Source organism: Scyliorhinus torazame, chromosome 11 (assembly GCF_047496885.1).
Source record: "Scyliorhinus torazame isolate Kashiwa2021f chromosome 11, sScyTor2.1, whole genome shotgun sequence".
NCBI lineage: Eukaryota > Metazoa > Chordata > Chondrichthyes > Carcharhiniformes > Scyliorhinidae > Scyliorhinus > Scyliorhinus torazame.
The window spans coordinates 238,588,870-238,615,544 of record NC_092717.1 but is presented as its reverse complement, the minus strand read 5'-3'; the positions used below and the strand labels follow the sequence as shown (position 1 = coordinate 238,615,544).

The 26,675-nt window shown below is 55.7% G+C and overlaps 1 protein-coding gene across 2 annotated transcripts in view; it reads right to left on the bottom strand.

Annotated features, from left to right (window-relative positions):
- Positions 1-26,675, bottom strand: part of LOC140385862 (NIPA-like protein 2) — a 158,115-nt gene that overhangs the window by 15,880 nt on the left and 115,560 nt on the right. For both annotated transcript variants that reach the window (XM_072468463.1, XM_072468462.1), the window contains 3 exons: positions 25,239-25,327; positions 12,327-12,390; positions 11,906-12,000 (listed from right to left, as the gene is read on the bottom strand). In XM_072468463.1, the coding sequence (XP_072324564.1) occupies positions 11,906-12,000; positions 12,327-12,390; positions 25,239-25,327 (248 nt within the window). The remainder of the gene's footprint in view (positions 1-11,905; positions 12,001-12,326; positions 12,391-25,238; positions 25,328-26,675) is intronic.

Sequence of the window (26,675 nt, the reverse complement as noted above, 5' to 3'; positions counted from 1 at the left end):
GAGTCATTGGACTCGAAACGTTAGCTCTTTTCTCTCCCTACAGATGCTGCTGAGATTTTCCAGCATTTTCTCTTTCGTTTCAGATTGCAGCATCCGCAGTAAGTTACTTTTATTAATAAGTGTTATGCTTTCTGTAGTTTAGAGTATTAGATACCTACCAGGTGATGTTTCGTCTTTTTTGTTGTTTTAGCTTTTAGTTTGTTTGCTGCAGTAAAATTATTACAACTTGAAAATGTTGCCGTGCAATCCCTTTAAGTTGGGAATTCACATCTCTTGTTTAAAGTTACTGGTCGCTGCTGGATTGAAACAATTGAGTTGATTTTACTTCTTTGCGTTAAGAAATCTTTGATTTTTTAAATCTGAGGTTATATTGGTGCCAATTTGCAAAAGGTGACGCACTTTTCAGGCTGGACAATGTCCAAAAGGGATCAATGTGCATAAATCTCTTTTCCTTAACAAACTGTAGCTGTTGATATTGAGGGCTCACATTAAGCAGCCACTGCAATTATCAAATAGCAATAAAATACGAAAGGCTGGATTCTCCGGTTTTTGCCCGGAGGAAGTGTCTATTTTTAGAATGAAAAAGTCGGCAGCGCCCCCCCCACTAATGCTCCGCCCTGTGGGGGGGGGAGGAGGGGGGGGGGGCTAGCAGCCGCGCCACGTACAACTCCCGGTATTCCCGACATAAACGACCGGGGAATTGCCGGGCCCGTGGCCACGCATGCACACGGCGACGAGCTACAGCAGTTGCGCTGTACAACTTCAAGTCAGCCACGGCGGACCCGGCTGGCCAAATAGTGTCTCCCTAGACTCCCGCTCACCACCTCCCTCCTGTCCCCCCCCCAGCCATCGCTGAAGCCCCCACCCCCCCCGGCGGCCAGCAGCATGGCATCCGCCCGGCTGTGACGGCGCTGGACACAGTCTGCAGCCGCGGCCTTACGAAAACTCAGACCACGCGCGGCCAGCGAGGTCGGGAACTTGGCCCGTTGGGGGCGGAGCATCGGGGGAGGGCCTCAGAGTGATGCGCTGACGCCCCGAATCGGTCGTAAACGATTTGTTAGGAACGGGATAAGAGACATTCCAATTACATATGAAATTGATGTTAAGTATCCAATAATTGACACTGATATAGAAAGGGGTTGCAGGTGGCACTTGGGGTGATGATAGAGTTTTGAAAGTAGTGCGTTCAAGGAAAAATAAAGGTGTTTGGGAAAGGAGCAGAACTCTTTACTCAACAGCAGCCCTAAACTAACAGGAAACAGCACCCTACATAGACCCACTCCCCCGCCCTATCCCCGTAACCCCACCTAACCTTTTGGACACTAAGGGACAATTTGAAATGGCCAATCCACTTATCCTGCACCTCTTTGGACTGTGGGAGGAAACTGGAGCACCCGGAGGAAAGCCACGCAGACACGGGGATAATGTGCAAACTCCACACGGACTGGGATCGACCCCGGGTCCTTGACTCCGTGAGGCAGCAATGCGAAGCACTGTGACACCGAGCTGCCCCTTCGTTGGAATAGCATTAAGGGGTGGGCCCTTCCGGTATTCTGTGGGGCTCCCGTGATGCTCCGGCTCATCCGGGAGGAATTACCGGCGGTGAGGTTCACTTGTGGTTTTAAAAGTCGGGAATGGGAGAGGAGGTGGGTCACGTTCCCAGAGACGTGGCCATGGGCTGCTGGTTCTGACGCTGGCATGGCTGGCTGTGTGTGGGGGGGGGGGGGGGTCGGCCAGGGCTGATGGGGAGTAGCAGGGGGGTGACCCCGGGCACGGGCTGCCATTGCCGCGGCCTGCAAGGTAGTCACCTTGTTGAGCACCCCACAACCGTGCCACATGCATCCACCCAACCTCTCCCTCCACCCCACCTCAACCCCACCCATAACCAGCCACCACCCCCGGCGGGGCATCATGGGGCCCACCCAAGGGCAATGCCCACGGTAACCCCTACAGGAGGGCGCTGGACTGGTGCCGCATAGTGTACCTCTGCCGTGGTTAGCACCAACCACCGGTACCCGACTGCACAGCTGGGAGCTGGGGCCAAATTCCCCTTGGTGCCAGGGATACGGTGCGGAGGGTGGGGAGGAGGGGGTGGAGGAGGGGGACATGCGGGGATTGGGGCTACAGTGCAGGTTGGGGCCACCGTGCAGCCCATTGGACCTGGCTGGGCACGGGGGGTATGCACCATGCTAACATGTCTGCCCCCTGCAGACAATGGATTTTGGAATCCAACCAGGAATGGTTGGCATCTGCCTCGCCGCCGCAGCCCTGGAGGACGCACTGAGGATGTACGAGCTGGTGCTGTTCGGGGAGGCCCTGCAGTAGCAGAGTCTGTCCCAGAGGAACAGGAGCCAGCCGGTGAGGATGGATAGCCAGCCGCCCAACAGGCCGAGGAGGAGATGGGAAGGCAGAACCTCAGTAGGCCCCATGTGCACCGGCACCACCTGTCATTCGAGGACCTGATGGACCAGGCATGCCGTCGGAGACTCCGGCTGAGCAGGGGAACCGAACAACATATCTGCCAGATTAGGTCGCACCTGGCATCACGGGGGTATGAGGAAAGGACACCCGCTCCCGGTGGTCGTCAAGGTGACGGGTGCCCTGAACCTTTACATGACGGGGTCCTTCCAGGCGCTGAGTGGGGACCCATCCGGGATTTCGCAGACCTCAGCGCACAGGTGCATCCACATCGCCACGGAGGCTCTATATGCCCAGTTGGCACAATATAATCAGCTTCAATGTGGACCGAGTCCGCCAGGAGGCTCGCCGCCATCGCCGGGTACCCAGTTCCAGGGACTGATTGACAGGACGCATGTCCCCCTACGATCGCTGGCGCATGATGGGGTGGTCTTCATAAATCGAAAGGGGTTCCACTCCATGAACGTGTGGCTGATGTGTGACCACGAGATGCCCACCATGCACATCTGCATCCGATACCCGGGCAGCGTGCACGACGCCTTCATCCTGGCGCACTTGACGATTCCTGACACCTTCCAGCTGCTCCCCTGAGTGAAGGGTTGGCTCCTGGGCGACAGTGGTCATGGCTGATGACACCTATCCGGGGGCCACAGACCAACGCAGAGACCCGCAAAAATGATGCCCCGGAGCGCGATCGAGCGGGACAGCGGAGCCTTCAAGATGCGGTTCAGATTCCTGCACTGCACTGGACTCCTCCAACTGCACCGCAGCCTTATAGCTTCTTCCCCAGAGCTACAAGACTCCTCAACGACTGCCCCTCAGACTGATCTGCTCCCTGTAAGAACACTATTCACGACGCCCTATGCTGCTCTTGCTCATGTATTTGTTTTGTTTGGCCCCTTAATCCGCACTGTAACCAATCACTGTTTGTCGATGTACTCTGTTGATTATTCTTTTGACTACTTTGTACGTACTGTGTACGTTCTCTTAGCCGCAGAAAAATACTTTTCACTGCACTTCGGTACATGTGACAATAAATCAAATCAAATCACCTGCAGGCACTGGATGGCTGCTGATACCCCCTCATCTCGCCCCCAGCTCTGTGTCTGCATCTCCAGCATCGATGGGACGGCCCTTGCCAGAAGCCGAGACCCGTCTGGACGGCGGCTAGTCCCTGAGGTCAGGCCACAGTGCAGCCATCCAACCCCTCAGGGGTTCCTCCTTCCACCTGCTGGACCAGGTCAGCTGTGTGGTGCACACCAGATAGTGCCCCGGGGGCCTTTTCACTAACATGCCCAAGGGAGGCGAGTGTTTCTGGGATGGTGGAGGGTGTTGGAGGCAGCCATGATGGGAGGTCGGTGTCGTCCCCAGACTGGTCTCCGGAGGGTCACTGGCTGGCGTTTGGAGGCTCGCGACGCTCCAGTGCCACCTCATCACTGGACATGGGGTTGTGCCGGGGGTGGGGGACACCAGAAGGGTCGGTCTCATCGCCAGGTGATCCTGCAGGACACAAGGCAGGACACCACGATTAGATCGCAGGTTGGGGTGGTGTGGGGGGGGGGAGCTAGGTGCTGGGGTTCGGGAGGTCGGTTGCTGGGGTTGGGGTGGTGTGGTGGGGGTTGGGTTTGGGGTGGTGTGGGAGGGTTGGGTGCTGCGGTTGGGGTGGTGGGGGGAGCTGGGTGCTGGGGTTGGGGGGGGAGCTGGGTGCTGGGGTTGGGGTGGTGGGGGGGGGGAGCTGGGTGCTGGGGTTGGGGTGGAGCAGGGTGCTGGGGTTGGGGTGGGGGGGAGCTGGGTGCTGGGGTTGGGGAGGTTGGTTGCTGGGGTTGGGTTGGTGGGGGGGGGGAGCTGGGTGCTTGGGTTGGGGGGGTGGGGAGGAGCTGGGTGCTGGGGTTGGGGAGGTTGGTTGCTGGGGTTGGGGAGGTGGGGGGGGAGCTGGGTGCTGGGGTTGGGGAGGTTGGTTGCTGGGGTTGGGGAGGTGGGGGGGGAGCTGGGTGCTGGGGTTGGGGGGGGAGCTGGGTGCTGGGGTTGGCGTGGGGGGGGGAGCTAGGTGCTGGGGTTCGGGAGTTCGGTTGCTGGGGTTGGGGTGGTGTGGTGGGGGTTGGGTTTGGGGTGGTGTGGGGGGAGCTGGGTGCTGGGGTTGGGGGGGGAGCTGGGTGCTGGGGCTGGGGTGGCGGGGTGGAGCTGGGTGCTGGGGTTGGGGAGGTTGGTTGCTGGGGTTGGGGAGGTGGGGGGGAGCTGGGTGCTGGGGTTGGGGTGGTGGGGGGGGAGATGGGTGCTGGGGTTGGGGAGGTTGGTTGCTGGGGTTGGGGTGGTGGGGGTGGGGAGCTGGGTGCTGGGTTGGGATGGTGGGGGGGGAGCTGGGTGCTGGGGTTGGGGAGGTTGGTTGCTGGGGTTGGGGAGGTGGGGGGGAGCTGGGTGCTGGAGTTGGGGGGGTGGGGAGGAGCTGGGTGCTGGGGTTGGGGAGGTTGGTTGCTGGGGTTGGGGAGGTGGGGGGGGGAGCTGGGTGCTGGGGTTGGGGGGGGAGCTGGGTGCTGGGGTTGGGGTGGGGGGGGAGCTAGGAGCTGGGGTTCGGGAGTTCGGTTGCTGGGGTTGGGGTGGTGTGGTGGGGGTTGGGTTTGGGGTGGTGTGGGGGGAGCTGGGTGCTGGGGGTGGGGAGGTCGGTTGCTGGGGTTGGGGTGGTGTGGTGGGGGTTGGGTTTGGGGTGGTGTGGGAGGGTTGGGTGCTGGGGTTGGGGTGGTGGGGGAGCTGGGTGCTGGGGTGGGGAGGTTGGTTGCTGGGGTTGGGGTGGTGGGGGGCAGCTAGGTGCTGGGGTTGGGGGGGAGCTGGGTGCTGGGGTTGGGGAGGTTGGTTGCTGGAGTTGGGGTGGTGGGGGGGAGCTGGGTGCTGGGGTTGGGGTGGTGGGGGGGAGCTGGGTGCTGGGTTTGGGGTGGTGGGGGGGGAGCTGGGTGCTGGGATTGGGGAGGTTGGTTGCTGGGGTTGGGGAGGTGGGGGGGGAGCTGGGTGCTGGGGTTGGGGAGGTTGGTTGCTGGGGTTGGGTTGGTGGGGGGGGAAGCTGGGTGCTGGGGTTGGGGTGGTGGGGGGGGAGCTGGGTGCTGGGGTTGGGGAGGTGGGGGGGAGCTGGGTGCTGGGGTTGGGGGGGGAGCTGGGTGCTGGGGTTGGGGTGGTGGGGGGGAGCTGGTTGCTGGGGTTGGGGTGGTGGGGGGGGAGCTGGGTGCTGGGGTTGGGGTGGTGGGTGGGGAGGTCAGTTGCTGGGGTTGGGGTGGTGGGGGGGAGCTGCGTGCTGGGGTTGGGGTGGTGGGTGGGGGGGGTTGGGTGCTGGGGTTGGGGTGGTGTGGGGGGCAGCTGGGTGCTGGGGTTGGGGTGGTGTGGTGGGGGTTGGGTTTGGGGTGGTGTGGGCGGGTTGGGTGCTGGGGTTGGGGTGGTGGGGGGAGCTGGGTGCTGGGGTTGGGGTGGTGGGGGGAGCTGGGTGGTGGGGTTGGGGTGGTGGGTGGGGGGGCTGGGTGCTGGGTTGGGGTGGTGGTGGGGAGCTGGGTGCTGGGGTTGGGGTGGTGGGTGGGGGGGTTGGGTGCTGGGGTTGGGGTGGTGGGGGGGGCAGCTGGCTGCTGGGGTTGGGGTGGTGTGGTGGGGGTTGGGTTTGGGGTGGTGTGGGCGGGTTGGGTGCTGGGGTTGGGGTGGTGGGGGGAGCTGGGTGCTGGGGTTGGGGTGGTGGGGGGGGAGCTGGGTGCTGGTGTTGGGGTGGTGGGGGGGCTGGGTGCTGGGGTTGGGGTGGTGGGGGGAGCTGGGGTTGGGGTGTGGGGGGAGCTGGGTGCTGGGGTTGGGTTGGTGGTGGGGGGCTGGGTGCTGGGGTTGGGGTGGTAGGGGGGGGAACTGGCTGCTGGGGTTGGGGTGGTGGGGGGGAGCTGGGTGCTGGGGTTGGTGTGGTGGGGGGGGAGCTGGGGTTGGGGAGGTCGGTTGCTGGGGTTGCGGTGGTGGGGGGGGAGCTGGGTGTTGGGGTTCGGGAGGTCGGTTGCTGGGGTTGGGGTGGTGGGGGGGGAGCTCGGTGTTGGTGTTGGGGAGGTCGGTTGCTGGGGTTGGGGTGGTGGGGGGGAGCTGGGTGCTGGGGTTGGGGTGGTGGGGGGGGGAGCTGGGTGTTGGGGTTGGGGAGGTTGGTTGCTGGAGTTGGGGTGGTGGGGGGGAGCTGGGTGCTGGGGTTGGGGTTGTGGGGGGGGAGCTGGGTGCTGGGGTTGGGGAGGTCGGTTGCTGGGGTTGGGGTGGTGGGGGGGGAGCTGGGTGCTGGGGTTGGGGTGGTGGGGGGGAGCTGGGTGCTGGGGTTGGGGAGGTTGGTTGCTGGGGTTGGGGAGGTGGGGGGGGAGCTGGGTGCTGGGGTTGGGAAGGTTGGTTTCTGGGGTTCGGTTGGTGGGGGGGGGAGCTGGGTGCTGGGGTTGGGGTGGGGGGTGGAGCTAGGTGCTGGGGTTCAGGAGTTCGGTTGCTGGGGTTGGGGTGGTGTGGTGGGGGTTGGGTTTGGGGTGGTGTGGGGGGAGCTGGGTGCTGGGGGTGGGGAGGTCGGTTGCTGGGGTTGGGGTGGTGTGGTGGGGGTTGGGTTTGGGGTGGTGTGGGAGGGTTGGGTGCTGGGGTTGGGGTGGTGGGGGAGCTGGGTGCTGGGGTGGGGAGGTTGGTTGCTGGGGTTGGGGTGGTGGGGGGGAGCTGGGAGCTGGGGTTGGGGGGGAGCTGGGTGCTGGGGTTGTGGAGGTTGGTTGCTGGAGTTAGGGTAGTGGGGGGGGAGCTGGGTGCTGGGGTTGGGGTGGTGGGGGGGAGCTGGGTGCTGGGTTTGGGGTGGTGGGGGGGGAGCTGGGTGCTGGGATTGGGGAGGTTGGTTGCTGGGGTTGGGGAGGTGTGGGGGGAGCTGGGTGCCGGGGTTGGGGAGGTTGGTTGCTGGGGTTGGGTTGGTGGGGGAGGAAGCTGGGTGCTGGGGTTGGGGAGGTCGGTTGCTGGGGTTGGGGTGGTGTGGTGGGGGTTGGGTTTGGGGTGGTGTGGGGGGAGCTGGGTGCTGGGGGTGGGGAGGTCGGTTGCTGGGGTTGGGGTGGTGGGGGTTGGGTTTGGGTTGGTGTGGGAGGGTTGGGTGCTGGGGTTGGGTTGGTGGGGGAGCTGGGTGCTGGGGTGGGGAGGTTGGTTGCTGGGGTTGGGGTGGTGGGGGGGAGCTGGGTGCTGGGGTTGGGGGGGGAGCTGGGTGCTGGGGTTGGGGAGGTTGGTTGCTGGAGTTGGGGTGGTGGGGGGGGGAGCTGGGTGCTGGGGTTGGGGAGGTTGGGTGCTGGGGTTGGGGTGGTGGGGGGGAGCTGGGTGCTGGGGTTGGGGTGGTGGGGGGGAGCTGGGTGCTGGGATTGGGGAGGTTGGTTGCTGGGGTTGGGGAGGTGGGGGGGGAGCTGGGTGCTGGGGTTGGGGAGGTGGGGGGGGAAGCTGGGTGCTGGGGTTGGGGGGGGAGCTGGGTGCTGGGGTTGGGGTGGTGGGGGGGAGCTGGTTGCTGGGGTTGGGGTGGTGGGGGGGAGCTGGGTGCTGGGGTTGGGGTGGTGGGTGGGGAGGTCAGTTGCTGGGGTTGGGGTGGTGGGGGGGAGCTGCGTGCTGGGGTTGGGGTGGTGGGTGGAGGGGGTTGGGTGCTGGGATTGGGGTGGTGTGGGGGGCAGCTGGGTGCTGGGGTTGGGGTGGTGTGGTGGGGGTTGGGTTTGGGGTGGTGTGGGCGGGTTGGGTGCTGGGGTTGGGGTGGTGGGGGGAGCTGGGTGCTGGGGTTGGGGTGGTGGGGGGAGCTGGGTGCTGGGGTTGGGGTGGTGGGTGGGGGGGCTGGGTGCTGGGTTGGGGTGGTGGTGGGGAGCTGGGTGCTGGGGTTGGGGTGGTGGGTGGGGGGGTTGGGTGCTGGGGTTGGGGTGGTGGGGGGCAGCTGGCTGCTGGGGTTGAGGTGGTGTGGTGGGGGTTGGGTCTGGGGTGGTGTGGGCGGGTTGGGTGCTGGGGTTGGGGTGGTGGGGGGAGCTGGGTGCTGGGGTTGGGGTGGTGGGGGGGGAGCTGGGTGCTGGGGTTGGGGTGGTGGGGGGGCTGGGTGCTGGGGTTGGGGTGGTGGGTGGGGAGCTGGGCGCTGGGGTTGGGGTGGTGGGGGGGGAGCTGGGGTTGGGGAGGTCGGTTGCTGGGGTTGCGGTGGTGGGGGGGGAGCTGGGTGTTGGGGTTGGGGTGGTGGGGGGGTAGCTGGGGTTGGGGAGGTCGGTTGCTGGGGTTGGGGTGGTGGGGGGGGAGCTGGGTGCTGGGGTTGGGGTGGTGGGGGGGGAGCTGGGTGTTGGGGTTGAGGAGGTCGGTTGCTGGAGTTGGGGTGGTGGGGGGAGCTGGGTGTTGGGGTTGGGGAGGTTGGTTGCTGGAGTTGGGGTGGTGGGGGGGAGCTGGGTGCTGGGGTTGGGGTTGTGGGGGGGGAGCTGGGTGCTGGGTGCTGGGGTTGGGGTGGTGGGGGAGCTGGGTGCTGGGGTGGGGAGGTCGGTTGCTGGGGTTGGGGTGGTGGGGGGGGAGCTGGGTGTTGGGGTTGGGGAGGTCGGTTGCTGGGGTTGGGGTGGTGGGGGAGCTGGGTGCTGGGGTTGAGGTGGTGGGGGGGGGAGCTGGGTGTTGGGGTTGGGGTGGTCGGTTGCTGGGGTTGGGGTGGTGGGGGGGGAGCTGGGTGTTGGGGTTGAGGAGGTCGGTTGCTGGGGTTGGGGTGGTGGGGGGGAGCTGGGTGCTGGGGTTGAGGAGGTCGGTTGCTGGAGTTGGGGTGGTGGGGGAGCTGGGTGCTGGGGTTGAGGTGGTGGGGGAGCTGGGTGCTGGGGTTGAGGTGGTGGGGGGGGGAGCTGGGTGCTGGGGTTGGGGTGGTGGGGGGGAGCTGGGTGCTGGGGTTGAGGTGGTGGGGGGGGGAGCTGGGTGCTGGGGTTGGGGTGGTGGGGGGGAGCTGGGTGTTGGGGTTGGGGTTGTGGGGGGGGGGAGCTGGGTGCTGGGGTTGGGGAGGTCGGTTGCTGGGGTTGGGGTGGTGGGGGGAGCTGGGTGCTGGGGTTGGGGTTGTGGGGGGGGGAGCTGGGTGTTGGGGTTGGGGAGGTCGGTTGCTGGGGTTGGGGTGGTGGGGGAGCTGGGTGCTGGGGTTGAGGTGGTGGGGGGGGAGCTGGGTGCTGGGGTTGGGGTGGTGGGGGGGAGCTGGGTGCTGGGGTTGGGGAGCTGGGTGCTGGGGTGGTGGGGGGGAGCTGGGTGCTGGGGTGGTGGGGGGGAGCTGGGTGCTGGGGTTGGGGTGGTGGGGGGGGAGCTGGGTGTTGGGGTTGGGGAGGTCGGTTGCTGGGGTTGGGGTGGTGGGGGAGCTGGGTGCTGGGGTTGAGGTGGTGGGGGGGGAGCTGGGTGCTGGGGTGGTGGGGGGGAGCTGGGTGCTGGGGTGGTGGGGGGGAGCTGGGTGCTGGGGTTGGGGTGGTGGGGGGGGGAGCTGGGTGTTGGGGTTGGGGAGGTCGGTTGCTGGGGTTGCGGTGGTGGGGGCTGTGGTGGGCATCCTGACATGCGTACCACAGTGACACCGTAACTCTGCGGGGGATCACTTGGTTCCCCAATGCCGACCTGCGCCCCGGCATTTGCCCTCTCCCAGGGGCCACCGACCGGGCTCTGTGCCCGTCACTCTGCGACGATGAGGGGCTGCCAGTCCGGCGAGCCCCCTCAGTTTTCTCTGTCTCCCTGCGCTGACGTCTCCTGGCTGGGGGGGGAACAGAAAATGCACAGTCGGAAGCTGGCAGCACAGGGAGCTGGGGGGCTTTGTGAACATGGCCATGGTGGGCGGTACGTCTGCTGGCATGTGGCGCAGGGTAGGGTTTTGGGTGTGTGGGACAGGAGTTGGTGCCAGGGGCATGGTGCCAGCTACTCACCCTGGCCGTCCTGTGGAAGGTGTGCCGCTTCCTGTGACACCGCTGGCCGGTCCTGGCAGCGGGGCCCATGGCGCTCATGACCTCTGTCACCTGCGCCCAGGCCCGGCCCACAGCGGCGGGTGGCCGCCTCCTTCCCACCCCGGGGAACAGAGCGCCGCGCCTCTCCTCCACGGCATCCTGCAGGGCCTCGAGCTCTGCATCTGTAAACCACGGTGCCGCTCTCCGGGGTGCTGTCTAGTCAGCTGGAATCAGGTGTGTTGGGGAGTAGGGTCCTAAAAGGTGGCAACCGGTTGCCAGCCTCCAGAGTGCCAATCCCAACCCCGACAAATTGGACACCGTTTTTCATTGGAATTGCTCTAGTTCCACACGGCTCCGGTGCTAGCCCATTAACGGATCCTGAATTACACGTGCCCAGTACCAATACCTGGTTGTCGAACGCCATTTTGTCCCCGCGTCACCACTTAGTCTCTGAAACAGAGAATCCAGCCCTTGGTTCTTATTATTTTTTCTAAATTTAGAGTACCCAATTATTTTCTTTCCAGTTAAGGGGCAATTTAGCGTGGCCCATCTACCTGCCCTGCACATCTTTGGGTTGTGGGGGTGAGACCCACGCAAACACGGGGAGAATGTGCACACTCCACACGGACAGTGACCCGTGGCTGGGATTGAACCCGGGCCCTCGGCGGCGTGAGGCAGCAGTGCTAACCACTGCGCCACCATGCCGCCCCAACCTTGGTTCTTATTTAATGCGGAGGCTCAGAGTATAAAGGTTACACACTTTACTTCCTGGGTACTTTCTGTTTTAATGCGCTGTTTATTATTCGCTGTAGAGGGAAAGTTGAAAGAAGTTTTTCACTTCCTGAGCTTCTGTTTATTATTTTACACTTTATTCGTTGAAAGTTTCTGCTAAAAGTCTTGCGCTGTATTCCATGGGTGAATGAACTTTCTGTCTGCCGACACTTTTGATTGACCGGCTCCACCCATTCCTAAGCACATGCCAGATCACAAAGTTTCCTGAAATAGGATAGGATTTATGATGAAACTAGAAATTATGCTCAATTTTTGGCAGTTTAGCTACTTGATCCTTTGATCGAGTCAATCAGAAAGAAAAGCTGATTTATCGCTAAGATCTGGAAATAGCCTTGAAAAGTGTTACATCGTGGGACCACGGTGAAGGCATCGAGTTCATGGTGACATACAACTGACAGTGGTGTTTGCGACTCCCTGCTGTGGGATGGGCAATGTTTTTGCCGTGTCGTTTTTGTCTGTTCTTGCGCGGGATGTGGGTGTCGCTGACTGGGCCTCAATTTGTTGTCCATCCCTAATTGGCCCTCGGAAGGTGGTGGTGAGGCGCCTTCTTGAATTGCTGCCACCATGTAGTGTAGGTGCACACAAGCAAGAACCTCCTAGTCAACTTAATCATTATGAATTTTATCGGCTCTCCAAACTAAACAAAAACTGCTAAAATGTAGTTTTCTTTGACTTTTTGCCATATTTCTGAGTCCCACAGGTTGCGTTGCAATTAATCGCCGCCAGTTTTTGTTGTTTCTTCGCCTATATTTTGTAAAATGATCAGAACTGACAAATATAATCACCGCAAAAAAAGTTCATACTTGGAATGATGCCCAAGTCAATATATGGGATTTCGGATGTCTGCTTTACTCTGTTTCTGGCAATCAGGAACACTCCAAGGAATGACAGCATACACCTAGGAATATATCGAAACGAGGCGTTATTGAGGCACCAGAGACAAAACATGCACTCCAGCCGCCCGATAGCATCCTTTTGCACTATTCAATGCGTACGAAACAGCTTTAACTTCACGCGTGAAATCGCTTCTCAGGATTTACTTGGTAGGAGGCACGCCCAGATTTCACAAGGCTGGGATAAAGAAAATGGGAAGCAGAATGTGGGGAACAGGACGGAATTTTGCAGTCCTGGCGCGCGTGCTGGGGGCCGGGCCACAAAATGCCGCCGGTGGGAGGGGTCGGAATGCTCTGCCACTGTTTACCACTGGTTGGTTTAATCACTTACCCAAATAAGAACATAAACACATTAAGTAAGGCAGCACCATGGAACTCCTGATAAAATATCACTCCTGCAGTTATAATAAAAGAAACACAGAGGCAGAGTTAGAATAACACATTCAACCTTCACCCAGTTTTCTCAGTGTCTAAATATTGCTGAAACAGATTTGGTCTCCAAATTGTATTGGAATTTTTAGACAGTAACAGATTGCAGTACTCCATGTCATTCCACTTGTTAAAGTGAGAGAATGTGTTACGAATGATCCTGAAAATAAACATTTGGCAGGAAGATGATACAAAGGCGATACAAAGTAACGGTGGAACTTTATCAGGAGTGCAGGAACAGAGAGACTTGTGGACCTTCATACATAATAATAATAATCTTTATTATTGTCACAAGTAGGCTTACATTAACACCGGGATGAGGTTACTGTGAAAAGCCCCTCGTCGCCACATTCCGGCGCCTGTTCGGGTACACGGAGGGAGAATTCAGAATGTCCAATTTACCTGACAAGCACGTCTTTCGGGACTTGCAGGAGGAAACCGGAGCACCCGGAGGAAACATTCGCAGAGACAGGGGCCGGGATTCTCCCCTACCCGGCAGGGCGGGGGGTCCCGGCGGGATGGAGTGGCGGGAACCACTCCGGCATCAGGCTGCCCCAAGGGGGCGGATTTCTCCGCACCTTTAGGGGCCAAGCCCTCACCTTGAGGGGCTAGGCCCGCGCCGGAGCGGTTGGCGCGCCGCCAGCCGGCGGGAAAGGCCTTTGGCGCCACGCCAATCGGGGCCTAAGGGATTTCGCCGGCCGGCGGAAATCCGTGCATCCGCGGGAGCGTCAGCTGACGCCATCCCCGTGAATGCGCAGGGGGGGGGGTGTCACGTCCGCATCAGCCATCGCGGAGGCTATGGCCGAGGCGGAAGGAAAAGAGTGCCCCCACGGCACAGGCCCGCCCGTGGATCGGTGGGCCCTGATCGCGGGCCAGGCCACCGTGGGGGCGCCCCCCGGGGCCAGATCGCTCCCCCCCAGGACCCTCCGGAGCCCACCCGCGACGCCAGTCCCGCCGGTAAGGTAGGTGGTTTGATTCACGCCAGTGGGCCTGGCATGACAGCCCATCGCAGGCCGGAGAATCGCTGGGGGGCGGGGGGCGGGCCCGCCGACCAGCGCGATTCCCGCCCCCGCTGAACTTTTGGTGCCGGAGAATTCGGCGGCCGGCAGGGGCGGGATTCGCACCGCCCCCGGCGATTCTCCGACCCGGCGGGGGGTCGGAGAATCCCGCCCAGGGAGGGCGTACAGACTCCGCACAGACAGTGACCCAAGCCGGAAATCAAACCCGGGTCCCTGGTGCTGTGAAGCAACAGTGCTAACTACTGTGCTACCGTACCGCCCACATAAACCTTTGAGGAAGCCAGGACAAGGTGAAAAGGTTGTTAAAAATTACACAGGGAATCCTTGACTTTATTAGTACAGGCATGTATCCTTTATACATTATTGGTTAGCCTCAGCTGTGTTGTGTCCAATTCTGGGCACTTCAGAAAGGATGTAAACGGCTCAGAGAGGGCGAGGAGTAGATTAATCAGAATGGTACCAGGGATGGGGGACTCCAATTTCGTGAAGAGACGAGAGACGCTGAGATTATCTTCTCATGGGTAGAAAAGAGGAGATTTGACAGAGGTGTTCAAAATCGTGACAGGTCTAGATCGAGTAAAGAAAGGGAGACCAATTCCAGGGGCAGGATCTCCCAAACCCACGAAGAAGACGGGAAGGAGACGCATGTGAACACCACAACCACCAAGCCCCTCTCCAAGCCTTACACCGCTCTGACTTGGAAATATATCGACCGTTCCTTCACTGTCGCTGCGGCAACATCTTGGAACTCCCTCCCTAACAGCACTGTGGGTGTACCTACACCACGCGGTCTGCAGCGGTTCAAGAAGGGTGTTCACCGCCGCCTTCTCAAGGGCAATTAGGGATGGGTAATAAAAATCCTTGACCACGTCCGATGAATGAATAAATACATTTTTAAAAACTAAGGAAGTGGCCCAGTAACTGGGGAACACCGATGTGAGGCAATCAGCAAAATAACCATCGGCAACATGAGGAAAAACAAAATTGTGCAGCAAGTTATGGCCTCAAAGTGTGGCGAAAGGACATTGAAAAGTAACATTCCAAAGCTGGAGAAACACTGGTAACGGATTAATTGCATTGCCCAATAAAGAACTGCAGAGGGACAATGAACCAAATGATCATTTGGGGATCGAATCATGCTTTGGTTCTATAATATTAGGAACGACGCATGTTGTGATAGTACCTCACATCCAATTGCACTCAGATGAGAACAATACTAGGACTAAATAATTACGTACTTCCCAAGTGCTGGCTGTCAAACAGTATGCTGCTCATGCGCGATGAATAATTAATAACCATAGCAACTAACGATGGTTCCATCAACGCGCATGTTATTTACATGTGACTGCAGCTCTGAGGATGAAGTCAATGATCCATGTTCTTTGTTGCAACAGTGTGTCGGTCACTACAAGACCACAGCACTGCAGCCCTAATTTGGGCAGCACGGTTGCTTCGCAGCTCCAGGGTCCCAGGTTCGATTCCCGGCTTGGATCACTGTCTGTGCGGAGCCTGCACGTTCTCCCCGAGTCTGCGTGGGTTTCCTCCGGGTGCTCCGGTTTCCTCCCACAGTCCAAAGATGTGCAGGATAAGTGGATTGGCCATGATAAATTACCCTCGCTGTCCAAAAAAGGTGAGGTGGGGTTACGGGGATAGGGTGGAGGTGTGGGCTTAAGTAGAGTGCTCTTTCCAAGGGCCGGTGCAGATTCGATGGGCCGAATGGCTCCCTTCTGCACTGTAAATTCTATGAATTCTGCGAATCATATTTCCTTCAACCATGCTAGGAGGTAGAGGATCGCTGCATTTTTGTCATACCAATGAAAGCACTGCTCACAATCATAGAATTATATATCACAGAAGGGAGGCCATTCTGCCCACTGGCCCTGTGACAGTTCTTTGGAAGAGCTGTATAATTATTCTCGCTCCTTTGCTCTTCCCTCATAGCCTTGCACAGCAGTCAAATGAGTTCAGCTGAGGAAACTGAATGCAAACCTGAGAGTTTAGTGAGTTAGTGAGTGGGGGAGTTTAAAATCTAGTCTAGTCTGTAATTAGCAGTAAGAGTCTAGGTGGCTATGTTGCCTGCCCGGTGCCAGGGATTGGGACATCTGCTCAGGGCTGGAAAGGAACTTGCAGTGGGAGACCAACAGACATCGGAGCAGATGTGGGCCATTCGGCCCATCGAGGCTACTCCACCATTTAATGAGATCACGACTAATCTGGAGGAGGAGGATCCAGTTGTGGTCCACAAAGGTACCAAAGACATTGGCAGAACTAGGAAAGGACTTTTGCATTGGGAGTTTGAGAAGCTAGACACTAAATTAAGAAGCAGGAACTCAAATGTTATTAGCTCTGGATTATCAACTGAGCAAACTGACATAGGTTAGATAAAATCTGAGATGTGGCTACGTAGCACAGAGACAGGTGTGGGATAAATGGGTTCCGGCACCAGAACTGGGGAAAGTGCAGGCTGCACCGTTGAGAGGTCTACACCTGAACCATGTTGGGTCCAGTGTTCTTGCAAACCATATAACTAGGGAAGTGGAGAGGGCTTTAAACTAAATAGTGGGGGCAAGGGGTCAAATGTGGAAAGATGTGATAAATCAAAGAATAGAGACAAGGTAAGCGAGGAAAATAGTAAGATGGGAAATGAGTGTCAGAGTAGGGCAGGAAGGGATAGAGAGGAAATAAAATCTAAGAACGCACCAATAATGATAAAACTAAAGGCTTTGAATGCGCATAGTATTCATAACGGCAACACAGTAGTATAGTGGTTAGCACAATTGCTTCACAGCTCCAGGGTCCCAGGTTCGATTCCCGGCTTGGGTCACTGTCTGTGCGGAGTCTGCACGTTCTCCCCGTGTGTGCGTGGGTTTCCTCCGGGTGCTCCGGTTTCCTCCCACGGTCCAAAGATGTGCAGGTTAGGTGGATTGGCCATGCTAAATTGCCCTTGGTGTCCAAAATTGCCCTTAGTGTTGGGTTCGGTTACTGGGTTATGGGGATAGGGTGGAGGTGTGGGCTTGGGTAGGGTGCTCCTTCCAAGAGCCGGTGCAGAATCGATGGGCCGAATGGCCTCCTTCTGCACTGTAACTTCTTTTTAAAAAAAATATATTTATTAAAGTTTTTTAACACAATTTTTCTCCCTTACAAACAATAACCCCCCCACCCTCCTAACAAAAAAAAAAACGAGAAATCACGCAGAGCAAGATATATACATGGCAAAATGATATATTTACACAGCTTTGTACACTGGCCCTCATCCGTACGTGCCAGTTTCCCCAACCCTTCATGTTATCTCTTGCTCATCCACCCTCCCAGACAGACCCCCCTTCCCCCCCCCCCCTCCCAGGACGTCCCCTCCCCCCTCCCCCCCAAGGTTGCTGCTGCTGCTGACCGACCTTCCTCTAACGCTCCGTGAGATAGTCTAGGAACGGTTGCCATCGCCTGTAGAACCCCTGCGCAGACCCTCTCAAGGCGAACTTAATCCTCTCCAACTTTATGAACCCAGCCATATCATTTATCCAGGCCTCCAGGCTGGGGGGCTTCGCCTCCTTCCACATTAGCAAGATCCTTCGCCGGGCTACTAGGGATGCAAAGGCCAGAATGCCGGCCTCTTTCGCCTCCTGCACTCCCGGTTCGTCCACTACTCCAAATATTGCTAGCCCCCAGCTTGGCTTGACCCGGACTTTCACCACCTGAGATATTGCTCCCGCCACTCCTCTCCAGAACCCCTCCAGTGCCGGGCATGACCAAAACATATGGACATGGTTCGCCGGGCTCCCTGAGCACCTTCCACATCTGTCCTCTACCCCAAAGAACCTACTCAACCTTGCCCCCGTCAAGTGCGCTCTGTGGACCACCTTAAATTGTATCAGGCTGAGCCTGGCACACGAGGAGGAGGAATTAACCCTACCTAGGGCACAGACCTTCCTCGATCTCCTCCCCCAGCTCCTCCTCCCATTTACCCTTCAACTCTTCTACCAGCGCTTCCCCCTCTTCTTTCAACTCCTGGTGTATTTCCGACACCTTGCCCTCCCCGACCCATACACCCGAGATCACCCTATCTTGAACTTCTTGTACCGGGAGCAACGGGAATTCCCTCACCTGTCGCCTCACAAAAGCCCTCACCTGCATATATCTAAAGGCATTTCCCGGGGGTAACTCGAACTTCTCCTCCAGTGCCCCTAGGCTCGCAAACGTCCCGTCGATGAACAGGTCCCCCATTCTTCCAATCCCCGCCCGATGCCAGCTCTGGAACCCCCCGTCCATCTTCCCTGGGACAAACCGGTGGTTACCCCTGATCGGGGACCACACCGATGCTCCCATTGCACCCCGGTGCCGTCTCCACTGGCCCCAGATCCTTAGCGTTGCCGCCACCACCGGGCTCGTGGTATACTTTGTCGGCGAGAGCGGCAGCGGTTCCGTCACCAACGCCCCCAGGCTCGTTCCTTTACAGGACGCAATCTCCATCCTCTTCCATGCCGCCCCCTCTCCCTCCATAACCCACTTGCGGATCATCGCCACGTTTGCTGCCCAGTAGTAGCTCCCCAGGTTTGGCAGCGCCAACCCTCATCAGTCCCTACTGCGTTCCAGGAACCCTCTCCTTACCCTCGGGGTCTTATTCGCCCACACAAACCCCATAATACTCCTGCCTACTCTCTTAGAAAAGGCCTTAGTGATCACGATGGGAAGGCACTGAAACACAAACAGAAACCTCGGAAGGACCACCATTTTGACCGACTGCACTCTACCCGCCAGCGAGAGCGGTAACATGTCCCATCTTTTGAAATCCTCCTCCATTTGCTCCACCAACCTCATCAGATTCAGTTTATGTAGGGTCCCCCAACTCCTGGCTATCTGGATCCCCAGATACCGAAAGCTCCCCTCCGCCCTCCTCAGCGGTAGGTCCCATATCACTCTTTCTTGGTCCCCCGCCTGTAATACAAAGAGCTCACTCTTCCCTACATTGAGCTTATAGCCCGAAAACTCCCAAACTCCCTTAGTGTCTGCATGACCTCCACCATCCTCTCCATTGGATCCGCCACGTACAGCAACAGGTCATCCGCATATAGCGACACCCGATGCTCTTCTCCCCCTCGGACCACCCCCTTCCATTTATTAGACTCCCTCAATGACATGGCCAATGGTTCGATCGCCAATGCGAACAACAGGGGGGAGAGGGGGCACCGCTGCCTCGTCCCTCGGTACAGTCGAAAGTACTCCGACCTCCGCCGGTTCGTCACTACACTCGCCATCGGGGCTCTGTAAAGGAGCTTAACCCAATTGATAAACCCTACCCCGAACCCAAACCTACGCAGCACCTCCCAGAGGTACTCCCACTCTACTCGGTCAAAGGCCTTCTCCGCGTCCATAGCTGCCACTATCTCCGCCTCTCCCTCCTCCGATGGCATCATTATCACGTTTAAGAGCCGCCGCACATTGGTGTTTAGTTGCCTGCCCTTTACAAATCCCGTCTGGTCCTCGTGGATTACCCTCGGGACACAGTCCTCGATCCTCGTGGCCAGCACTTTTGCCAGCAACTTTGCATCCACATTGAGGAGCGAGATCGGCCTGTACGATCCACATTGCAGTGGGTCCTTGTCCCGCTTTAGGATCAAATAAATTGTCGCTTCCGACATTGTCGGGGGCAGAGTCCCCTCCTCTCTTGCCTCATTAAAGGTCCTCACCAGTAGCAGGGCCAACAGGTCTGCGTACTTCCTGTAGAACTCCACCGGGAATCCGTCCGGTCCCGGGGCCTTCCCCACCTGCATGCTCCCCAAACCCTTGCTCAGCTCCTCCAACCCAATTGGTGCCCCCAAACCAGCCACCTCTTGCTCCTCCACCCTCGGGAATCTCAGCTGATCTAGGAATCGTCTCATCCCCTCTTCCCCCACTGGGGGCTGGGATCTGTACAGCTCCTCATAAAAGGCCTTGAATACCTCGTTTATTTTTGTTGCACTCCGAACCGTGGCTCCCCTTCCATCTTTGACTCCCCCTATTTCCCTCGCTGCCATCCTCTTACGGAGCTGGTGTGCCAGCCTTTTCCCCATACTCGTAGGTCGCCCCCTGCGCTTTCCTCCACTGTGCCTCCGCCTTCCCTGTGGTCAACAGGTCAAACTCCGTCTGGAGCCGTCGTCTTTCCCCAAGTAATCTTTCCTCCGGGGCCTCTGCGTATCTCCTGTCCACTCTCAAAATCTCCCCCACTAACCTCTCCCTATCCATACCCTTTGTCTTCTCCCTATGAGCTCTGCACTGTAACTTCTATGATTCTATGATAACAAAGTAAATGAATTGATAGAGCACACTGAAGGTAATAAAGAAGATCGAAGAGCCAGTACAGAGATGTGACTGCAGGATGACAAAGATCCGATCCTGAATATTGAGGGATATAAGAAATTCAAGAAGATTAGGAAGCTAGATAAAGGCGGAAGTGTAATCAAGGATAGCATAGACAGAGTGGATTGTCAGAGACTTTTTCCCAGGGTAGAGGGGTCAATTACTAGGGGGCATAGGTTTAAGGTGAGAGGGGCAAGGTTTAGAGTAGATGTACGAGGCATATTTTTTTACACGGAGGGTAGTGGGTGCCTGGAACTCGCTACCGGAGGTGGTGGTGGAAGCAGGGACGATAGTGACATTTAAGGGGCATCTTGACAAATACATGAATAGGATGGGAATAGAGGGATACGGACCCCGGAAGTGTAGAAGATTTTAGTTTAGTCGGACAGCATGGTCGGCACGGGCTTGGAGGGCCGAAGGGCCTGTTCCTGTGCTGTACTTTTCTTTGTTCTTTGTAATAAGGAAATTGCAGATGAGGTGAACAAATATTTTGCTTCAGTCTTCATGAAAGAGTCATAGCTGTCAATCAAGAGTTGGAAGGGAGAGGGGAACTTGGTGAAATTACAATCACTCAGGAAGCAGTGCTGAGTAAACTGATGGAGCTGCGGGCTGACAAGTCTCTGGGTCCTAATGGACTTCATCCTAGGGTCTTCGAAAAGACTGCTACTGAAGTAGTGGATGCATAGGTGTTAATTTTCCAAAATTCACTCGATTCTGGAACGGTTCCTTCAGATTGCAAAGTAGCAAATATGACCCCTCTATTAAAGAAGAAGGGGAGGTAGGAAGCAAGATGTGTAATCTTACCATATATAAGTGTCAGATTCAGACTGAAAGCAGACCACTTTTCTCTCCAGATACTGAGCCTCCTAAAAGATAGAAATGAGTGGGTGTGGTTTACGCAGACACTCCGGTAGGGCGGGGCCTGATAGAGCCGGCACCCAGCTCCCCAAAGATCGGGGCGCAATTGTTAAAGGGCACTTCAGTCAGAACTGAAACTGAACAGCCCCTGGCCCCCACTAGAAGTTTTAGGGGCTCCCCATCAACCACCCTCCATCCCACCATCGCATTTCCCCCCTCACTGCCTGATACCCCCTGGACCTAAAAGACCCCCCCCCCAAACACTGCCCACTTTTCCCCCCAACCACACATTACGCCAATCCCCCCCCTCCCCAAATGGGGCTCCCATGAGGCCACTGCCCTGCAAAGAGGAATGCCCCTCTTTCCCCCCCCCCCCCCCAACCCCCACTGGGGATATACTCACCTTTGTGCTCCCCTCGACTGAATCTCGTTTTGTCAAGCCAGTTGCAAACCATATTCAGTGAGGGGGGATTATGTGGCAGGAAGGTTGTTAATAATATTAAAATGTATTCAAATTTGTTAAAATGAGGTTCTCTCTGGATTTTGTGCCAATATGGCCGTTCTCTCTGATGATGAAGGTGGGCTGAAAATCGTCACCATTAAGTCAGTTCGCTTTATGTCTGTCGTGGGAAGTTATTAGAATCGATCATAAAAGAAGTTATAGCTGAGCACTTAGAAAAATGCAAGGTATTTGGGAAGAGCCAGCATAGTTTTGTGAAGGGGAAATCATGTTTAACCAATTTATTAGAGTTCTTTGAAGGAGTCACATGCGCTGTGGATAAAGGAGAGCCTGTAGATGTACTGTGCTTAGATCTCCAGAAGGTATTCGATAAGGTGTCATGTCAAAGGATATTACAGAAAATAATTGAAATGAAATGAAAATCGCTTATTGTCACAAGTAGGCTTCAAATGAAGTTACTGTGAAAAGCCCCTAGTCGCCACATTCCGGCGCCTGTTCAGGGAGGCTGTTACGGGAAATGCTCATCGTGTGGGGGTAACATCAGCATGGACTGCAGACTGGCTGGCTGGCTGAAAACAGAGTAGGCATCAATGGTTCTTTGTCTAATTGGGCAGGATGTGCCAAGTGAAGTCTTGCAGGGCTCTGTGCTGGAGCCTAAACGTTTTGCAATTTACATCAATGACTTTGATGAAGGAAGTGAAGGCATGCTAGCTACATTTGCAGAAAACACAAAGAGAAGTAGGAAAGTATGTTATGAAGAAGACATAAGGAGTTTGCAGATGGATCTAAATAGGTTGAGTGAGTGGGCAAAAATTTGACAGATGGAGTTTAATGTGGGAAAATGGGAAGTTGTTCACTCTGACAGGAAGGATTAAACAAGAGCATTACGTAGACAGAGAATGAATCATAGAAAGTTAGTATGTACGTACAGCAAATAATCAAGAAAGTTAATGGAATGCTGTCCTTTCTTACAAGAGGAATTTAACATAAAGGTAGAGATAAAAGCAAAATACTGCAGATACTGGAAATCTGAAATAAAACAGAAAATGCTAGAAAAACCCAGCTGCTCTGGCACCATCTGTGGAGAGAGAAGCTGAGTTAACGCTTCAAGTCTGCATGAGTCTTCCTCAGAGTTGAAGAGACATACGGACTCAAATCATTAACTCTGTTTCTCTCTCAGCAGATGCTGCCAGACCTGATGAGTTTTCCCCGCATTGTTTTGTTTTTATCATAAATGTTCGGATGTTGTTCCTCAGTAGTACAGGGCTCGGTGGGACGCCATCTTGAATACCGTGTGACGTTTTGGCCTCCTTATTTAAGGGCGTAAAAGCTTCGGAGGTGGGTTCAGAGGAGGTTTTACGAGATTGATGGCTGGAATGAGCGGGGTTGTCTTAAGAGGAAAGGTTGGACAGACTGGGCTTGTTCCCACTGGAGTTTAGAAGAGTGAGGGGGTGACTCGGTTGTAATATGTAAGATTCCGAACAGTATTGACAAGGTGGACGTGGAAAGGATGTTCCTTCCTGTGGGTAAGTCCAGAACTAGGGGGCACTCTTTTAAAATTAGGAGGTCGCCCTTTTAGGACAGAGCTAAGGAGAATTGTTTTCTGTCAGAGGATTCTATTTTTTAAGCTGGAGGTTTTGTCGGGCAAGGAAATCAAAGGTTATCAGGGGTAGATGGGAATGTGGAACTCAACATAAACAGATCAGCCACGATCTTATTGAATTAAATTCACTCGAGCGAACGAATGGCCCACTTCTGCCTCTAATTTAGCACAGGGCAAAATCGCTGGCTTTGAAAGCAGACCAAGGCAGGCCAGCTTCACGGTTCAATTCCCGTACCAGCCTCCCCGAACAGGCGCCGGAATGTGGCGACTAGGGGCTTTTCACAGTAACTTCATTTGAAGCCTACTTGTGACAATAAGCGATTTTCATTTCATTTTATGTTCGTACGTACATTCACCTCGTGTTTTCCTGGTTCTTTCCCCAAATCTCTGTCCTCTATTAAAAGCCCGTCAGGATTTTGAACACATCAAAGCAAAAACCTCCCCTTAACCTTCTCTGCTCTAAGGAGGACCAACTCCTCATATTTTAAATGAGAAACCCTTCTCTTTCTCCTTCACGTGGCAAGTAGCTGCAGAAGTTCAATTTTATTCAAAATAAATTTAGAGGACCCAATTATTTTTTTTTCCAATTAAGGGGCAATTGAGAGTGGCCAATCTAACTAAACTGCACATCTTTGGGTTGTGGGGGTGAGACCCACGCAGACACGGGGAGAATGTGCAAACTCCACACGGACATTGACCGGGGACAGGGACCGAACCGGGTCCTCAGCGCGCATAAGTTCAATTTATCCTGAATTTTTGTTCCTCTAATTTACAATTCTAGCCGTCATTGCATGCTACGTGACAATCTGAGTGACAATCTTGCTTGGTTTGGTATTTAAACACACATTAGAAATATCTGGTCCTTAAATGCCTGGCAGCTTCCTCATTAGTTGCTGAGGCTATTAATTATTCATTGTGCATGAGTAACATAGTGGCTGACAGAATCTCAGTTTACGCTTGCTGCTGACACAAAGATCAGGCAGGTTCTGAATAACAGAACATGCGAGGCCACAGTGAGTTTTACAAATGAGTTACAGGTACCCTGCGGTGACTTCAAATCCGTAATTTATCCTGAGGGATTGGCATACAGCTAGAAATATGTTCTCATGATAAAGACAGTCTTTTATCCGATTAATGCTTTGCCATCAATTTTGAGTTGTTGTTTTTACGAGGGGGGGGGGGGCACACACACGTCCATTGGAAACTTCAAAACTCAGTTTATAGTGTTCAATTCTGGTCGCCACACTACCAGAAGGCTGTGGAGGCTTTAGAGAGGGTGCAGAAGAGATTTACCAGGATGTTGCCTGGTCTGGAGGGCATTAGCTATGAGGAGCGGTTGAATAAACTTGGTTTGTTCTCACTGGAACGATGGAGGTTGAGGGGCGACCTGATAAGAGGCCTACAAAATTATGAGGGGCATAGACAGAGTGGATAGTCAGAGAGGCTTTTCCCCAGGGTAGAGGGGTCAATTACTAGTGGGCATAGGTTTAAGGTGCGAGGGGCAAGGTGTAGAAGAGATATACGAGGCAAGTTTTTTTACGCAGAGGGTAGTGGGTGCCTGGAACTCACTACCGGAGGAGGTAGTGGAGGCAGGGACGATAGTGACATTTAAGGGGCATCTTGACAAATACATGAATAGGATGGGAATAGAGGGACACGGACCCCGGAAGTGTAGAAGATTTTAGTTTCGACGGGCAGCATGGTCGGCACAGGCTTGGAGGGCCGAAGGGGCCTGTCCTTGTGCTGTACTTTTCTTTGTTCAGTTCATAGATTGTTGTTAGGTTTTTAGTTGACACGATGGGCTGAAGATCCTTTTTCTATGCTGTGAAACTCTATGTTAGGGTATATGGGACCACATAGGGTAAGTGGAGTTCAGATGCAGATCATTCATGCTCTAAGTCAATGGCATAACAGGCTCGAGGGGCCGGGCGCGCCACTCCTGTTCCGATGAGACTGCAATATTTCGGAAATATCACTCAGGGACTGCGGCACGATAGCACGGTGGTTAGCACTGTTGGTTCACAGCGCCAGGGTCCCAGGTTCGACTCCCGGCTTGGGTCACTGTCCGTGCGGAGTCTGCACGTTCTCCCAGTGTCTGCGTGGGTTTCCTCCGGGTGCTCCGGTTTCCTCCCACGAGTCCTGAAAGACGTGCTTGTTAGGTGAATTGGACATTCTGAATTCTCCCTCTGTGTAACCGAACAGGTGCCGGAAGGTGGCGACTAGGGGCTTTTCGCAGTAACTTCATTGCAGTGTTAATGTAAACCTACTTGTAACAATAATAAAGATTATTATTATTATATCTCACAACATGTTTGGAAGAGGCAGGATTGAAATGCATTAGTCCAGCATATGTGTGTGTCAATTTCCTTTTCCTCAGAGGGAGGGGGGGGGGGGTAGGAGGGAGCATTTGAACCAATTTCCTCTCTTAATAAAGTGACGGAAAATATGATTCTGAGGTGGTTGCACCACATCCTCACCCGGCACCAGTCTGGGAGGTTATTTGATTCTCCAGTAGCAGCAGGATTGAGACGTATGTTATCATACCTGCTATGATGGCACTCGTTGTAAAAAAAACAAAGTTGATTGGCACCACCTCTGTAGCATTGTAGAGCCTCATTGCTTCGTTCAAGAATCTGGAAAAAAAAATCATCATTGTAGGCCATGAGTAGCCATCTCTAAATTCAGCCCACGCAATCGAAACACCTTTTCATGCAATGTCTGAGAGCTCTAACGCACAGTAAAGAGGAGCAGACTTTCATTTATGCAACAACCTCCTTTGCAATCAATTAAATATTTTTGAAGTGTAGTCACAGGATTGTATTGTAGGAAATGCAGCAGAAACATTTTATACACAGCAAAGTCCCACCAACAGCACTGAGATAATGTCTGGATAATTCTCTTTTTGTTTAATGGAGAGTTTGGTTGAGAGATGAATATTGGCCTGGAAACCGAGCAGATCTCCCTGTTGTTCCACACAATAGTGTCTGGGACTGCGAGGGTGGCTGGGCCCTCAATTTAATGCCTCAGTTGAACGACAGCACCTATGACCGCGCAGCATTCCCTCACGACTACACCGGAGCATAAGCCTGGATTGCATGTTCAAGGTTCAGAGCGGGTCTTGGGGCCCCCAACCTTCGAAGTCAGAGGTGAGAGTGACACTAAAGCAGTGCAGCATTGTCGGAGGTGCTGCCCTTCAATTGAGGCGTTGCATTGATCTCAAAAACACTTAGTGATTGGGGCTGGAGTTGCAGTACAACCGGGAACATGGGTTATCGTGAGGTTGGGGGGGTGGGGGTTGGGGGGGGGTTGGGGAATGTTACAGAGAAAAGAGGACACTGGTTTAGGCTAACTACACTAAACCATTAATGAACTGATGCTGGAGAAGGTTACAACAATTTGGCCGGAGAGTGATTAGAAAACTAGAAAGGACAGTTTTGACAATGATGTAGGGGGGAGAGATTGGGCCATCCCCTGATGCATCATTTTCCCCAGCGGATGCACAAAGCCGTTTGCCACCAGAGGGATATTCCGGTATTGCCAAAGTCTACCAAACTTTGCGTGGCTGGCCTGCCCTTCTGCCAGAGAAAGGCTAGAAATACCACCCATTGTATTCATAGAATTACATAGGATATACAACACAGAAAGAGGTCATTCAGCCCACTCAGTCTCTACTGCACCACTCAAAGCTCCTCCCACCGTTGCTCATCTAAATCAATCTTCCTAACAGAGTATTCCCTTCTCCCTCTCTTTATCTAGCTTTCCCGTGAATGTATCTGATAGCGAGTTCCACATTCTCACCACTCTCTGGACAAAGAGTTCTTCTGAATTCCCGACTGGATCTCTTGGTGACAACTGTGTGTTGATGGCCTCTGGCTGTGCCCTTTCCCACAAGTGGGAACAGTCTATCTTGCTGCGGTCTTGCGCCCGTGATGGGCGCAAAATCTCGAGAGAGTCGGAAATCTCGCTAGCGAGATCTCAGTT